Source organism: Xenopus tropicalis, chromosome 5 (assembly GCF_000004195.4).
Source record: "Xenopus tropicalis strain Nigerian chromosome 5, UCB_Xtro_10.0, whole genome shotgun sequence".
NCBI lineage: Eukaryota > Metazoa > Chordata > Amphibia > Anura > Pipidae > Xenopus > Xenopus tropicalis.
Window position 1 is genome coordinate 39222045 of NC_030681.2, and position 17145 is coordinate 39239189.

Here is a 17145-nt window from a genome sequence, read left to right on the forward strand (position 1 = left end):
AGCCGCTGCCTAGTCTGGGATGGTGCAAGCTGTAGCTAGGGCCACTTTAACTATAGGGCTGCCGTTGGCCCCTTCCTTTAGAATATAGCATGAAGTTGCAAGCAAGTGTATAAGAGGGGTGGGCACACCCTACTGTGACATTTATTGACAGAAGCCACTGATATTTTTTTCTTTTTAGGTGAGGGAACTCTTCAAGGCTTCCCCTTTCCTAATTGGGAAAGATAGTGTTTCTATAATGAATGGAACTGATGAAGGTGAGTACATTTGCAGAGAGATGCAGTGCTGGATGTGCCCCCAAGGTTTACCCGCCTTTTTTTTATATATATATATATATATATATATATATATATATATATATATATATATATATATATATATATATATATATATAATTTTTTTTTTTTTTTCAAGTTATATAAATGAGGCTCAGCTAAGTTCTTCTCACATTTATACTTATACATTTTATTTCCATTTTTGTTTTAATTTAAACTTGCACATTTATCTGCATATGCAAATATAAAGCAGCCATACACGCCATACATGTCTGGCAGTTTGGTAGATTTTTGACCATACTGACCATATTATGAAGTTAGCAGGGCCCTCCTGCCAGTTGTTAGCTCATTGTCTGGGATCCCTGAGCTGTAGTGCCTATACAACAAGTAGAATGGTGCCCAAGTAAAAAAAAAAAAAAAAGCCCTATGCGTGCATGGACACGCCCCACCAAAACAACACCTATGATCTGCCCAAACTCCCCTCACCTCCCACTCCCACTTCCTTCATGACGTATATCTTGGGGCCCCTGACTAAAGTAACCCCCTAATGGCGACCCTGATGACCAACCTTGCATGAATGGCAAGTCGGAGGGTGTTTCAAAAGATAAATTATCTGTGATGGAATCAAATGAAAGGAAGTAAAGTGGAGCTGCAACTCCTTTTTACTTCCTTCTGTTGTGATCCTTTATCCAATAGAACAGTAGCCATAAATTTGTATGGCCACCCTTACAGTATCTGTCCTTTTGGCCCTCCATTACTGTATGGATCAACCTGTGTCCACATTAATGCTAAGGTTTTGTCTTGGTCTGGTGTTTCTAATGCCCCTTCTTACAGAATGTCAGTATCACAGATGTCTCCACATCAATACAAATAAATAAACAAACAGATAAACAAATGTAATTATCAATAAAACCTCATGTTCTATGCTTAGTGTGCTTTCCTCTTTTCTTCCTTTAGGAATATTTGCCTGGATTACAGTCAATTTTTTGACAGGTATGCTATTTGATTTTAATCTTTCATGATGTAAATATTGGATAATATATATAGTCTATGTAAGATCACACATAATAGACTTTGGCTTTTCAACTTTTGCCGTTCCTGGCTGTGAATGCTGTTGTTGTATATTAAAAACAGAAATGATCAAAACCACTTCTGCATACAAGAAGTCTCCTCTTTATCCCATTAAAATTATGAGGCAACCTACTATTATGAGTGAGAAATAAGACAATCATTTTTATTGATGTAATATCTATGAGAGGTTTATGTACACTTATATAATAATATGATTCACTTATATAATATGTTTCATATTGTTTTACTGCTACTATTTATAGATTATTATTTAATACCTTGTCCTGTTTATCACTATTTTGTGAAATATCTAAATGTCTATGTTCAAAATTTTAATTAAAACAATTGAAAAAGAAAAGATGTAATATCTATTTCATAGACAATATGTAAATGAATTCTGTAACAACAACGCCACCTGCTGCTCATTTGACCAACTGTCTCTAGTCAGGAATAAAACGATATTATGTTGCTCTACTTACTAGAAAAGCATCAGATGAGTCTTCTAACTTTATTGTCTGAGCAGAGCAACATCATAGCACCTTTCTTTTGCACTGATATAAAGACATATTTTTGTCTGCTTGCTATTATGACAAATTTCGATGCTCAAAGACACATTCTGTATTCAAAAATCCTGGTATCATTGGATTCATTTTGCACACAACAATTATATTACGTTAATGCCAGGTTATTGCAGCATTTATTCGCATGTCAGCATTATAGGGAAAGCCTATTCTAATATTTATATCTTTAATTAGGAGATACAGTGTAGCTTTTGCTGTACAATCTACAAAGTCTAAATTGATTTTTTTCCCTTTTACCATATAATGAATACTTTTTCAGGTAGTCTAACCAGCCATGAAAAGAAACACTCGGGAATGCTTGATCTTGGAGGAGGATCAACACAAATTACTTTTTATCCTTACTCAAAGGTAACTGGTTTAAATCACTGTTTCTGTTCCTCACTTGCTGAATTATAATTCTCAGCATTATCCAACAAAAGACACAACAGCGATAGCTTTATATGACAAAATTTGAATCCACCCCCATGCTGCTATTAACATTTCTGGATGGTCTGACATGGCCTTACTCTTTCAGTCTTGAGGCCAATAAAGTTGGAATATGTAAGTTATACTTATATATAGTATACGTTGGATTGTTTTCATTAAAAAAAAATTTTGTTTTCTAACAAAGTCCCTGCGTGTGCGGCTCATTGTCTTGCTATATATAGTATAGTATATTTATATTGGCCGCTGGCTGTGACTATAGTGAGCTATAGTGGACTAGTGTGAACATATTAATGATTTATTTATACACATTTATTTTAACCTTGGGGGGGGGAAGAAAATGATAGATAGAGTAAGGGAGGATGTACCTCTCATTCTTAGAACCTTTGATTAATACTGGTAATTCACTTTCGCAAGACCATCTGTTTTCAAATAGTATATGAAAAATACTCATTTTTTACTTTTCTGATTTTTGTTTTTAATGTTTCTCAATTCATTAAAACTTGCAATGGAGAAAAAACATGGTAAGACTTAGAGAAACTTCAAAACTAAGTGAACAGCTAAAGGAACATGACTAATGCTTCTAGGAAATTTACCATGACAATTCAAGGGCTGCCTTTCAACTGCTTGTTCAACCTTACAGAATAAATATAAAGTTTATTTAAACAGAATGGAAAATCCTTGAAAACCATTTAGGCTTATCTTGTACAGCTATAAAGCTTGAGACTCTACAACATATCCTTTATTTGGTTAATACAATTCTAATTTATTTTACATTATGAATAAAGCAAAAAAAGTCTTACACATTTCATGTCACAGAGGCAAGCTTACAGTGAATGGACACAAAATATTTAAGGGAAAAGGAGACAAAAGGAATGAATGGGAGGAGCAATCGTTCTAAACGGTGCATTTTTGGGGGGTCCCAGGCCTTGCTCATTCATGTACATAGTGAGAAGTGGAGGTTAGTGAAAGCTGTAATGGGTACTAGTGGTGGTTACAGCAGCAAGTGCGATTATTTGTTTGGTGGGCCCCTGGGAGTTTCTGTGTGAGAGACACTTGTGACATTGTGTTAAAATATGGCTCTGGGTCAGTGTGGGGCTGGCAAAAAATGGTTGTGTGTGTATGTGAGAGAGACTCAGTATAAGTTGGCTTGCCTGTGTGCGTGGGTGTGCATTATTGGGCAGTAAGCGGGCAAGGGAACTCATGAAATCCCAGTCTGAGCCCCTCAGACTGTGTATTTCACTTCCCATAAAATCTTTTTTTTTTGTTCCTGTTTGCCCATCCTGCTTCTAAACTATCCCAATATGTCTGTCAATATACACATTTATTAAACCATAAAATATATATATTATATAATAAATCATGGCACATTTTCATGATTATTTATACAGTTATGTAAGCTGTGTGTGACTTTATGGACTTTATGGGTTTCCTACAAACTTGGCACCTAGTTATTGTATACAGACTTAGTATAGAAAATAGGGATGCAACAAATCCAGGATTTGGTTTGGTATTCGGCCAGGATTTGGCCTTTTTCGTCAGGGTTCGGATTTGGCTGAATCCATGGTCCTGGCTGAACCTAATCTGAATCCTAATTAGCATATGCTAATTTGGATTTGAAGGGTTAAATGTCGCTGTGTGAAAAAAGTGGAAAATTTAGGATTAGGTTTGGTATTCGCCCGCTTCTCCATTCATCCTACAGACTAATTTCCTTACTGAATACAGGGAGTTTTCTTCCCTGTTATGTTTCCCTGCAGCAGATGAGTATAGTGAAACCTCAGTTTTCCATACCCTGATTTAAAGGAATGCTTCAGTGTAAAAATGAAACCGGGTAAAATAGATCTGACTGAGCAAAATAAAAAATGTTTTCAATATAGTAAGCCAAAAAAGTAATCTATAAAGGCTGGAATGAGAAGATGTCAAACATAATAGCCATCTCTCATCTGCTACAGTTGTGTACTATTGGAAAACAAAGTTTTGGTAAGGTGAATTACCACTTTAGGAGCTGAACCTTATATATTAAGAAGCCCCTGTTACTCAATCCCTCTCTTTTCATTATTATTAGAAGTTGATAGAGGTTCAGTTCCATAGAAGATATTGCTTAAATAATTGTTTTTCCACACTAATAATATTGTGTCTCCTTCTATATTTGTAGAATACATTGACTAGTTCTCCACCTGGCTATATCACAGAATTTGAACTCTTTCACAACACCTACAGTCTTTATTCACACAGGTGAGTTTAAGGCAAAAAAATTCAAATAATAAATGTAAGATGTATATGGTATAAAAATAAAGTAAAAGGCTGTGAATGCATTCATAAATAGAGTTATTAGCTGCTGTTTTAGCCAGTGACTCTTTTTAAGACTGACCCAACCACCTAAGTGGTAAGAATTGTTTAGGCAGAGAATTGCTGAAGGGATTAATACATTTACAATGAATTGCATTTTCTGAGTTCTTGGATTCATCCTGTATCTTATATGTAGGATAAAATGGTGTGCAAGGTGGTTGTTTAAGGACTACTAATTGTTAATTTTCCCTTAAATGTTTCCAACAGCCAATACAATTTTAAAGCTAATCATACATTAATAGATGTACTAGTTTGGCCACCTATAGAACAGCTCCTTGCCTGACTTGACCACTCATGTGCTGGGCCAAATTGGACTGATCCTATTAGGGCCTGTGCAGACCCAGGACTCGCTGATGAAGTCCTTCCCCTACAGGATTTTCTAACCTGCCCAATTTTTCTCAGATCTTTTGTACAGGTCTTTAGGAGGCTTCACATATAGGTCAATAAGCTCCTGGCTTGGTCTGGAGGTGCAGAGTAGGAAGCTTTTATTGGCCTGTGTATGGCAACATTTACATGCTATTCTGCTATCTGAATCCATTTGCTTATAAGTACTCTTGATATTCTGGTCAGTTGCCTGCAGACAACAGGAGCGCAGGGAAGATAACGTAACTTAGTCTGCTAGTAGAGCACATGCAGGATTGTGCTGTCTGCTGTGCATTTGCATTTCTGTCACTATTAAGCTTCAGATTATATTTTGGAGTGTTTTACTGCTATGTGTAAAGTCCTGTGAATGTCTGGGAGCAGCTTAAATCATTTTACAAAGTATTTCCTTTTTAAATTAAAACTGCATTAAAGGAGAAAGAAAGGTAAATACCAAGTAAGCTTTATCAGAAAGGTCTATGTATATACAGCCATAAGCACTCACAGAAATGCTGCACTGACTTCTCTGTCAAAAGATTTCTTGTGTCTGTAATTGATGTGCCAGAGACACTCAGCTCTCTGCTCTCTCCCCTCTCCTGCTCCCCACTCCCTCAAGAATGCTAAGAACTCCCTCCGCCCCCCATAGGAATGTGTATCTGAGCCAATCAGCAGGAATCTGACTCAGAGTTACTAACTGAGCATGTACACTTGGTCTGGGTCTCTGTGCAGTAGTGAGGCATTATGGGAACTTTCTTTACACAGCTCAGCGTTTTTTTCTTCCTGTTTGGCTTCTGATCATCTGAAAAGGTGAAATATGGGGAGACTTAATGGCACTATTGAGAGAACTGAAGAAATGCCTGCACCTTAAGATTAACTCTTTATTAGCCTTTCCTTCTCCGTTAAGCAATGTCTTTCTCTGTCTCCAACAGCTATTTAGGGTATGGATTAATGTCTGCAAGGCTGGCAATCATGGGAGGAGAAGAGGGAAAAGCTTGTAAGTTTTATATGTTACATTCTCTGTATGTTTAATTAATGTTCAAATTGTGTTCCGTCAAAGAAAATGAGACACCAAGCTATAATATTGTTCAAATGAAAGATAGAAGACTGATAGATATTACTCCACCAGCAAGCTTCAGTGGCTTGATAGACTTGATTGTTTGAGATAATCATGTTAATAGTATATCTGATAAATGGCTCATCTATAAAAATGGCAGTTTGGCCTAGATGTGTTTATGGCAAGTAGTAGGATCTGGATTTTGAGAGATAATAAAATACACTTTGCTTATGCTCTTTATTTTATACAGTAAAAGAAGGAGAAGAGTTAGTAACTTCCTGCCTCACACCTGAACACAAGACAGAGTTTAAACATGCAGAAATAACATACAAGATAAAAGGGCAAAAAAATGGTAAGTAGATCTCTCCTACATACATACAACCTATAGACCTTTTGTTTTCTCTTCTCATTATAGTGAATTTAAATGTTCTTTCCTTGTCCCACAGATGAGCCTTTGTACGTATCATGTTATAAAAGAGTGCTAGCAGTACTTGGTGGTAAAGTTGAACGGTCCAAGGAAATACCAAACCTGTTCTTCTATGCATTTTCCTATTACTATGATCGTGCTGTGGATGCTCACCTGATTGGTAAGCTCATATTGCTTATTTTCTGCCTGCAGTGAATACTGTTCCAATTGTTTTTTTAACATATGACATTGTTACAGAATAATAAAATCATATATTGTTCATGCCGACTGCCTGTCAATCATGTAATCCTAAAGAAGTCTGTGCAAGTCACTAAAATAAAAATGCACAAAAGCTTGGTTCCTTGCTCGTATATCAAATCTTTCAAACAATTTGCTTCCAAAACAAATGGTGGTGTTTTTAAGACCAAATAACTTATTCCTTTTGGCCAGAGTGTTATATACACGTCAGGCTTCTCCAGCAAGAAGTGTGGAAGAAACTGCTCTTCTCACCTGCAGTAAAAAGGAGAGAAGGTGTCCTAAATCTAGACAAATAGCAAAAAAGGGAAAGTTGTGCTCACTTCTAAATTTTAAACCATTTAGCAAGGGTGCAATGAGGGTGTGATGACCACAAAATTCATATAGACAGAGATAAGAGGTCCTCTGCATTCATTAATACAACAATTTATTTTTTCTCCAGATCCTGAACTTGGTGGCTCACTAAAAGTTAAAGATTTTGATATGGCAGCAAAAAAAGGTAAGTCTGACTCCTGCCCATAAGGAGTAGATACTAGACTTCATTGGTACATCTGTAAAATGAAGCAGAATTTAATGCTGCATCTGGTGCACAGGCATGTTATTTCAGTAAGAAGAGAATGTAAGACAGAAATCTGTACCAGTTAGTTTAGTAAGGTGGGTTCTCACACAAGCAATATCTTAAATATAATATTGCTACATCTTAGGGCTTATTTATCAGTATTTGAGTTTGTTTCTCTAAATCGAATAAACTTGTATATCGAATGGTCCCTTATTTATTAATAAGGAAAAGTTGTTTGAATAAAAAACTGGAAGATCTCGGATTTTTCGAGTTTACAAGCTCGAAAAACTCAAAATTCAAGTTTGACAATATGGCTTGACAACTCCCATTGACTTCTATAGAAACTCTCAAGCTTTAAAATGGCAAATTTTTACATTCACGTTTTCGGGTTTTATGCACATAAAAAAATACCAGACATTCGAGTTTTTGAACCATAACTCAAATTTGAGTTTTTTTAACCACAAAAAAACTCAAATTGAGAAAAAAATCAAACTATGACTAATCATAGTCATGGTACAGGCAATTGGCAAAGTCATTGTGTGTTTTTTTGACAGAATTGGGTGGAGTTCTACCGTATATCTTCACTTCTATTAAAGAATACAGATTTTCATCAGTGTACTGGACAAAATACATCTTTGTATAAAACGATGCTCAGGAAATCATGTATATAATATGATAAAACAGTGGGCCAAGTTTTCTGTTAAAATATATTATTTTTATATATTTGGCTTTTATTGGTATTTGTCTGAGAGGAATCTAGTGGTAACAATAGGCAGTGCTTTTCTATATAAATATATGGTCAGGGGAACACCAATAAATATATATTGTATAATATAGTTCTAAACTGAATCTAGATCAATCTAGGAACCTGGCCATTTTTTTAAGTTCCTAGATTGATATACATCTGTATAGTTCCTTAATAAACATAATATCATGTGAACAGTACATACCATTATAGAAAAAACATTTTAATTCCTACAGACTTGAAATATCCATAAAAATAGTAAAGGCAATGGATCCCTCATGCATAAACCTGTTATTCAGAAAGTTTCAAATTCAGGGAAGACCATTTGCCATAGACTCAATTTTAATCATATCATTTTAATGTTTTTTAAAATGATTTTTTTCTCTATAATAATAAAACAGTACCATGTACCTGATCCCAACTAAGATATAATTAATCCTTTTTGGAGGCAAAACAATCCTATTGGGTATATTTAATGTTTAATGTTATTTATTAGACTTATGGTATGGCAATCCAAATTACAGAAAACCCCCTTATACAGAAAACCCAAGGTCCCAAGCATTTTGGATAACAGGTCCCATACCTGTAGGACATTCTAAATTCTAAAATGTACTTCAGGGAATGTTAATGCCAGGAATGTTTATAGGGGGTATCACATTTCTTCATTATCTATAGATGCACCAGCATTCTTTTGTATTTCTGACACAGCATTATGAAGGCTTCAGTAATTACATTCAAAACTTTTTTTTTTTGACAGAATGTAAACTTATAGAAGAGGCGCCAGGAGAGAAGCCATTCCTTTGCATGGATCTTACGTATATAACTGTTCTCCTGCAGGAGTCTGGTTTCCCAGTGGAAAAGGAGCTAAAGGTAATGTACATGTTAACATCATCATTACTAAAATAGGTGGGTCTCAAATTGAGTTAAAGGAAATGTAAACCTTTAAAAAAAAAAAAAAAAATGTAAAGGCAGAAAAGAAAAGCAGAATGACAACTATCTATAGAGATGATATGTATTATACCTTCCTTTATCTTTAAGCAATCCTCTTGGTTAACAATTACACAAAACAATATCAGGTGGATTGATAGTAAACAAATAAGGAATAGTGTTCCTGATGATGGGGCTACCTAAGTTAAATGAAACTTTTTTTTCAACTTGGATGTTTTGCATAAAGTTCAGGAAAGGTGTTGTCTAAGGCTACAGTCAGCTCGTGATCAGCTTGTTTGGAACACATATTTTTACATTTTTGAAAATTAATTCAGCAAGTCTCATTAAGAAGTATGAGAGCAGTTAACCTATACATTTCTGTACGGTGAAACCTCCAGATTTTTCCAACAAGGCTTTGTGTTAATACCCTTGTTATCATTCTTCTGTAAAAGCAGCGATACTTAGGTGACTTGCGTGATTTCATAATATGTAGCATTTTTTTACTGATGGGGGTGGGCAGGGATAAGACTGGCCAACATGCCCTGGGACCTGTTGATCTAATGAACAGGTGGATGTCTCCTTAAATAGCAATCATTAACTTGCCTATCAGTCAGCTTCCCTTTACACAATTGTGTGTCTTCCAGTACTGTTTTCATTTGAATAACATTCCACTAATCTGACCTTAGCATGTAATTTAGATGAGGTGTGTACCTTTTAATGGTAATGGTACATGGCGCTTTTTTTTTTTTTTTTTGCCTGTGAGAAATCATGTCTTTTTTCACTGCCTCCAACTGGAATCACAGCTGGCTAAGAGCACATCACCATAGATTTTTTTTCACTATGACCATCATAACCATCATTCTTATCAGCTGTATAAAAATACTTCAATAATGCAAAATGCCTTTGCATGTTTTATCCATAGCAACTTCTGTTTGTGTTATTTCCCCTCTGTATGGCCCTGGGAGTACCCTGGCAACAAACGTCCTGTCGGTCATTGCTCTAAAGGCTGGCATACATACAATAATATGCTTGTGCTATTTCGCTGATTTTGCCTTACTGCCCATCAAAACATACATATTCAAGCCCATCAGGATCATGTTTTGACAGACCGTGCTGCAGCCCAATTGGATTAAAGTGCAGTACAGCTTTTTGCTGCTGGGAATCTATCACTGACTCTTTTCAACATGGCTGCTGTTCTCTCCTTCAACTTTTGATAGTCACCAGCATAGCCATCAGTACAGTATGACTACTCAAGTGTGTGACTATTGTCCTTAGATATTGATTAGTCTGATAAGCCAGTGACAGACACAAGAAGACATATTTCAGCAAATTTTTCTCTGGAATGCTCCATGCCTCTGTCCTTCACCTACTAATTTTTCTCTTGGTTTTCTTTTTTTTTTTTTTTTTAACAGCTTGCTAAAAAGATTAATGATGTGGAAACCAGCTGGGCCTTGGGAGCAACATTTTACTATACCAGTATAATGAACAAACAGCACTTGTGAAACTTCACTTGTAGATAACTCTGGGAGAAAAAAACTGTGAATCTGGAGACTATGTGAGCAAACATAATGATATATGGACATTCAGCAGTGGCAAAGATTGGTCAGATTTTAGCTCTGGCAGAATATGTGCTATGTTTACACATTGTGAAAAGGAATTTTTTTAATTTATTTTTCTGAGGATGGATGGCTAATTAACAAATCTTTAACTGTGTAGGATGTTTACTCTTGTAATGTTTGTGTGAAATTATAATGAAGGGAAAGTAAACCTAAACAACCCCTGAGATGCTTCGCAGTAACTTCTCCCCCCCACTGATTTCACTGAAATCCCAATGCTTTATTATAGGGTACTGATCTTTACCAGGATGAAGTATTACATTTATTTATTAGATATATAATAGGGATGGATAAATCAAAGCTTTTGTCCAGAAGTTATCCAAATTGCGGCTTTTTTTCTTGCATGATTTAGATTCAGCCAAGGTAACTGCCCCTTGGCTGAACTGATAGATATTATACAAAGTGGCTGTACTCTAAATACTGTTGCCCCATGTCTGTTGGCATGAAGTGTCATATCTTCCTTATCTGTCAAATGATGCACATGTCCAGACTGTAAGGTAGTTGGGTCAATCATACAAACTGCTGACCAAACCTGGGCATGTATGGCCTTTGTATTATGGCCTTAGTAAATTACATTACTTGCAGCTATTCGGTTTAATCATGGGGAAGTGCCTTCTTTTGCATCTTCCTGTGATTAAGCTGGGTCACTGTGAATAATATAATTTACTTGGAGTGATTCAGATCTTAGTTAAGGGCATGGCATTTTTGTGAGATTTGTTGCCCACTGTAGCGCATTTTTACAGCGGCCGACAAATCTCCCTGCCATTGCCCTAATGGTGAGGCTGTTATTGTTTAAGAAAAATTATCAGATTTCCCTCCAGAAAGAAAGCAAAATGGATGCTATATGTGTAATTGCTGCATACGTGGGACTCCTATAATGTGTGTAATCAATTTCTTTTACATTGTAACAAATGTCTCGTAAAGGATAAGGTACGTTTTTTATGAACGTGTGGTCCATTCTAGAATAATGAATTGTTGTATCCATGCAGGAAGAAATATGTATAACACCATTGTGTCTAATAGGAAGACAATGTTTTAATGAAACATGAATTATTACCTGGAATCTAATTCTAATGCATCATTAGGGTTGCTTTGTCATTACCATTGATTAAAGGGGTGTTGCTGATATTCAGTAAGGTGTCTTAAAAATGTAACGTGCTGTATCCTTTCTGTATCAGAATAACTGCCCCTTCCTTCATGCAGCTTAACTGAGTCTCACTACTGTGCCTTCTGCTTTGCTTTTACTCAATCCCCTATTTATTCTCAAATATTGTTTATTCTGCGTATCAAACCATTCATATATAGAGTGACAAAAATAATTCTTCATTAAAAACTAAAGATTAGTAAACCTTCTAATACTTGAAATAAAATGTATAATTTCCTTTTAACCTGAATGGTACAACACATGTTAGCTACCACAAACTGAAATCCAGCACACTTGCCTATACATTCACAAATCACAATTTTATCCATAGAAAGACAGTGTCCACTGTGTGGTTTAAAATTGTTTAGAGAAACAGGGTATACTTAGTTCTTATCCACTGGTTAATCTCAGGCAGTCCAGTCTTAGTTTTGGGGTGGGTCTGGTTCTAAATTAAGCATGAAGCATTTCACCTCCCCCCCCTTCCTCTGTATGGCTAGGTAACCACAGGTGTTTTTACCTGTACATCTAACAAAAGGCCTATTGCAAACCCACATAATTTCTTAGAATATGTCCCGATTATTTTACATTTAAGTTTAGAAATGCTGTATTATATATACACATGCATTTATTATATTAGCTTGTTTGCGGACAGAAGTAATATACAGGAAGACATGCTTCTCCATAGAGCAAACACCCTTCCAGTGCACAGAAACTGAGTTTAAAAATACAACACCATAGAAAGCAAATCATCCAAATGCCAGCTGCATTTATGTTAATTTTTTAATGGATAAAAAAATATGACATACCCAGGTGAACATAAAAATAAAACAGTATAATTTTTTTAACTTTCTAATTCGCTTCTCAATGGCATGCATCTACTGAAGCAGACTTCTGAAATGGCCTACTCCTAGACAGACAGAGCCGTGCTCCTTGACAGACAGACAGAGCCGTGCTCCTTGACAGACAGACAGAGCCGTGCTCCTTGACAGACAGGCAGAGCCGTGCTCCTTGACAGACAGGCAGAGCCGTGCTCCTTGACAGACGGGCAGAGCCGTGCTCCTTGACAGACGGGCAGAGCCGTGCTCGTGGACAGACGGGCAGAGCCGTGCTCGTGGACAGACGGGCAGAGCCGTGCTCGTGGACAGACAGGCAGAGCCGTGCTCGTGGACAGACAGGCAGAGCCGTGCTCGTGGACAGACAGGCAGAGCCGTGCTCGTGGACAGACAGGCAGAGCCGTGCTCGTGGACAGACAGGCAGAGCCGTGCTCGTGGACAGACAGGCAGAGCCGTGCTCCTGGACAGACTGACAAAGCCGTGCTCCTGGACAGACTGACAAAGCCGTGCTCCTGGACAGACTGACAAAGCCGTGCTCCTGGACAGAAAGACAAAGCCGTGCTCCTGGACAGAAAGACAAAGCCGTGCTCCTGGACAGACAGGCAGGCAGAGGCGTGCTCCTGGACAGACAGACAGGCAGGCAGAGGCGGCTCCTGAAGAGACAGACAAAGCCGTGCTCCTGGACAGACAGACAGACAGGCGGAGGCGTGCTCCTGGACAGACAGACAGGCGGAGGCGTGCTCCTGGACAGACAGACAGGCGGAGGCGTGCTCCTGGACAGACAGACAGGCGGAGGCGTGCTCCTGGACAGACAGACAGGCAGAGGCGTGCTCCTGGACAGACAGGCAGGCAGAGCCGTGCTCCTGGACAGACAGACAGACCCGTGCTTCTAAACAAGATCCCTACCCAAAAACAAACAGACCTGTACTCAAAAACCCTTATTCAATATATGAAATAGGTTTCAAATGTGGAATTTTAGAGGTGAGTTAAAGGACAATAAAAACAACCTTTAGGATGCATTTATCTTAACCTGTTTTAAAGAGTAAATGTATTTTAGGAGAATGTTTGTATCACTCACTGTAAGTTTATATATTTGCATTGTGATTTGGGTATATGATTTCAGGATGTGAAGCAAAGGTGGGACTTTGTAATAATGATCTTTTATAATGCAATCAACTGTAAATCTGATAAGTTTTAACTACAATTCACCTTTGTGCCTATGTCAAAACTTGCAACTTCATGAAAGAATTGTCTGCATTTAGCTGTTACTATTACAGTGGCATGAAAGTGTGTCCCAAGCTCTGGCCATCTGTAGTCTAACATAAGTGCTAGTGCATGGTGGTGTTGTGCTTACTAACATGGCTAATGCAGCAAGCTGCTAAGCTAGAATTAGAGACCTGAGATGTCGGGCCCTAAAGTCTCCTCCAGGTTGAAATTTTTTCAGTAGCTTTACCACTTAATTATAACAGGGCTGCATATGGGCAGAACATCAGAACTGAGCCTTTAAATTAAGGACTTTGGTCTTAAAGTTGGTTCTGCCAAATACACCTTTATGGAGCAAACTGTGTTACAACATACCAGCTTGGTGGCTCTAGAGTAGAAGTACCACAATTGCTGGCGTGCCCCAAAAGCAACATTGCCACTGAATGTAGACATGACACAGCAATGATAGTAACTTTCAGTCAACCACTAAGCTTTATGGCTGATCTTGGACATTTCAAGACCTGTGTAACTGGCACAGAGCTTTTTAAGCTTCCCTGTTTACAGGCCTATTTTACAGTTGAGGGGCATGTTTTATTGTTGCATCTGCCACTCTGCAAACTATTTTGTGCCTGAAAGATATTCACTGACAAATATGGCCTTTGGCAGGTTTAGAGATCTCAAATGTAGTGTAAATCAAAGCACAATTAAATGTTATATTCAAATTACACACACAAATGTGCCAATTATGCCCGGTAATCATGTACCTGCTGTAGATCTGCAAGCACTTAGAAGCAATGGATTCTGGTTCCAGTAGTGTTTCTTATTTTTCTATACTACTATTATTATGTATGTTTCTAATTTATTGGTCTAAATTTGTAGTTCTGTAAATTTTTGTAACGTATGCCTAACAAATTGTCTTTTTTTAATGTTCTAAGCCTGATTGTGCAGTAGCAAAGAGTGCACTTGTGTAGACTGTGTATTCAAGGGCTAAGTTGTACCTCAGGACTGCAAAACGTGTACTGTAATAAAGACAGTGAATGTACTACCTCTTTTGGTTCTTATTTACAGGACAGGATGTCCTCATGCTGCTCTGCCTTATAGGTTTAATAAATCATCATGAGTGATCTTGGCCTCACAACTGTGTAAATGAGAGGCCAATAAAACATGCAAAATTCGGCTGTGCCTCCTTTAGAGATCATTATTTTTCCCTGCCTTCTCTTTCCTTACCTGAAAGCCAGTAAAGCAATTAGGTTACAGGGCACGCAGATGTAAAACAATGGAAACAATGGAAGCATCAAATACACGGAAGTACACACCTTTCTTCCACTTTCCAGAGTCCTATATTCTGAGCCAAGAAAAATGCTAGTGGCGGCAGCAGGAGTGCGTTTCATGTACAGATATTAACCACAAGGTAACCAGGAATCATCAGTTACACACATTATCCTTTGTTGAGTTTGTATTTAGGCTAATTGGAGTGGCACCTTAGCAAATTACTGGGCACCTCAGTAAATTCTCCCATCTCTCAAACTATGGAAACGAGAATCTGTTTTAGACACAAACTGTGCACTACTCAGGAACCTTGCAGAGACCTCTGTACCCTCTGTCAGAACTGCCTTTCTCTCATTGTGGGCTTACACAAAGCAGCAGTTTTATTATACTGGAAATCTGTTTGGCACCAGAGCTTCATCTTTTTCCTGGAAAGGGGCTGCAGTTGCTGATTATGTATATAGTAAAGCAAGATATTATCACTCCAACTGGCATCTACAGCTGTTCCTGAACCATAGCTCCTAGTATTCTGTTGTACAGGCCCAAGATGCCAGGAGTTATTATCCTTTATGTAGTGCCATTATAATCTCCAGCACTAAACAGAGATTATTTATTATTAATAACAGTCTCTGCCCCAGTGGAATTTTCAGCCTGAGGTCCCTATCATTTTTATATCAGCTTTGAGGCAGCAGATGAAATGATAAACTATAGGCTCGACAGATGTTTGCCCGAGACTCCTTGACCATAAGGGGGCATTTATAAACACTGGGCAAATATGCACCTGGACAGTAACCCATAGCAACCAATTAGACATTTGTTTTCATTGTTCTACCTGCAGCTGTCTGGAAAAATCAAATTTTTGTTGCTATAGGTTATTGCCAGGTGTAAATTTGTCCAGTGTTAATAAATGAGCCCATATATATGTTAAAGCTGAAGTATCACCTGTTATAAAATAATTTTGAATTGTTTGTAATAGTTTAAAACTCACCACATTTTACACATATCTAAATATGCAAAAAAATGGGCAAATAACATATAATAATACTGGCAGTTGGAGGGGCACCTCATATTTGGTTTTACAAGAAAGTATCTTGCATAACATAAAGGAAAAAGGCATAGGAATGTACAGGGTGACCTGCTGTACTGCATATTATAGGATAAGTTTCAGGAACAAAGGGGAATGCACTGCCATTTTTATTGGTCACAGTGCAAAGAAAATGAACACTGCCTAAATCCAGATAACACAAGCTGAAACATGTTCCCTTTCCATCAGCTCTCAGACAGGCAGCCATCATTAGCACATTACTACCCTTTTCCTCACAATGTCATCATCATTCATGTCATATCATTCTATAAGATATTTCTTAAAGTTCTTATCATAAAATAGCATTAGACACTGGAGCCATATAGCACATCCATTGCAGCCAAGGCACTCTATGGAAATGGGTTTCTATGCTCTCCCCATCCTTACATTAGTCAAAAGTTGAACATAATTTGGCAGAATATTTGGTGCTTTATAAATACATGTGAATAATAATACAATAACAACATGGCATCCCTGCTATTGTGAATGGCAAAGTTTCTTTAAGGAGCACTGTTTCCAAATATCGATTCCCTAGGATGATATTTTGTACAGCACTGCGTGCACAGCTAGCAGCATACATAGGATCTTTCATGTGGTGACTGTGTAAATATATATATATATATATATATATTTTTTTTTTAATCAAAACATCTAATGAATTGTATTATTTGTTCACAAATAAAGGGTTTCCATAGCCCCTGAGTACTTTTTTTAAAAAAATTTCAAAGCCAGACAATGTGTTCAGCAGGCAGCAAAATGCATGACCTTCCTGAAAAAAATATGTGAGTAACTGGAAACCAAACCCCTTATTGCTGACTATTCACAAGACACCCCCCACAAACAGACATAAAAACACCCTGTCTCAGCATGTGAACCACCTTGCTAAGAAAAAAACCTGAATATTCCCATGTGCCTTTTGTCTTGCTAGTGAAAATAACATTTTCCAATGAGGCTAAAAAAAACTAGAATTTTTAAATAAACTGGTTAATAAATAAAG

General features: G+C 37.4%; 1 protein-coding gene across 5 annotated transcripts in view; it reads left to right on the forward strand.

Moving 5' to 3' along the window:
* entpd6 (ectonucleoside triphosphate diphosphohydrolase 6 (putative)) overlaps positions 1-14843 on the forward strand; it is a 32764-nt gene extending 17921 nt beyond the window's left edge. For 4 of the 5 annotated variants that reach the window (XM_004914678.4, XM_012963811.3, XM_002937451.5 and 1 more), the window contains exons 6-15: positions 179-254; positions 1230-1265; positions 2184-2272; positions 4503-4582; positions 5986-6050; positions 6361-6462; positions 6557-6697; positions 7214-7270; positions 8833-8945; positions 10415-14843. In XM_004914678.4, the coding sequence (XP_004914735.1) occupies positions 179-254; positions 1230-1265; positions 2184-2272; positions 4503-4582; positions 5986-6050; positions 6361-6462; positions 6557-6697; positions 7214-7270; positions 8833-8945; positions 10415-10504 (849 nt within the window). In that variant the 3' untranslated portion in view covers positions 10505-14843. Of the gene's footprint in view, positions 1-178; positions 255-1229; positions 1266-2183; positions 2273-4502; positions 4583-5985; positions 6051-6360; positions 6463-6556; positions 6698-7213; positions 7271-8830; positions 8946-10414 lie in introns of those variants that run through there. The other variant, XM_031902122.1, reaches the window with a different exon arrangement.
* The last annotated feature ends 2302 nt before the right edge of the window (positions 14844-17145 follow it).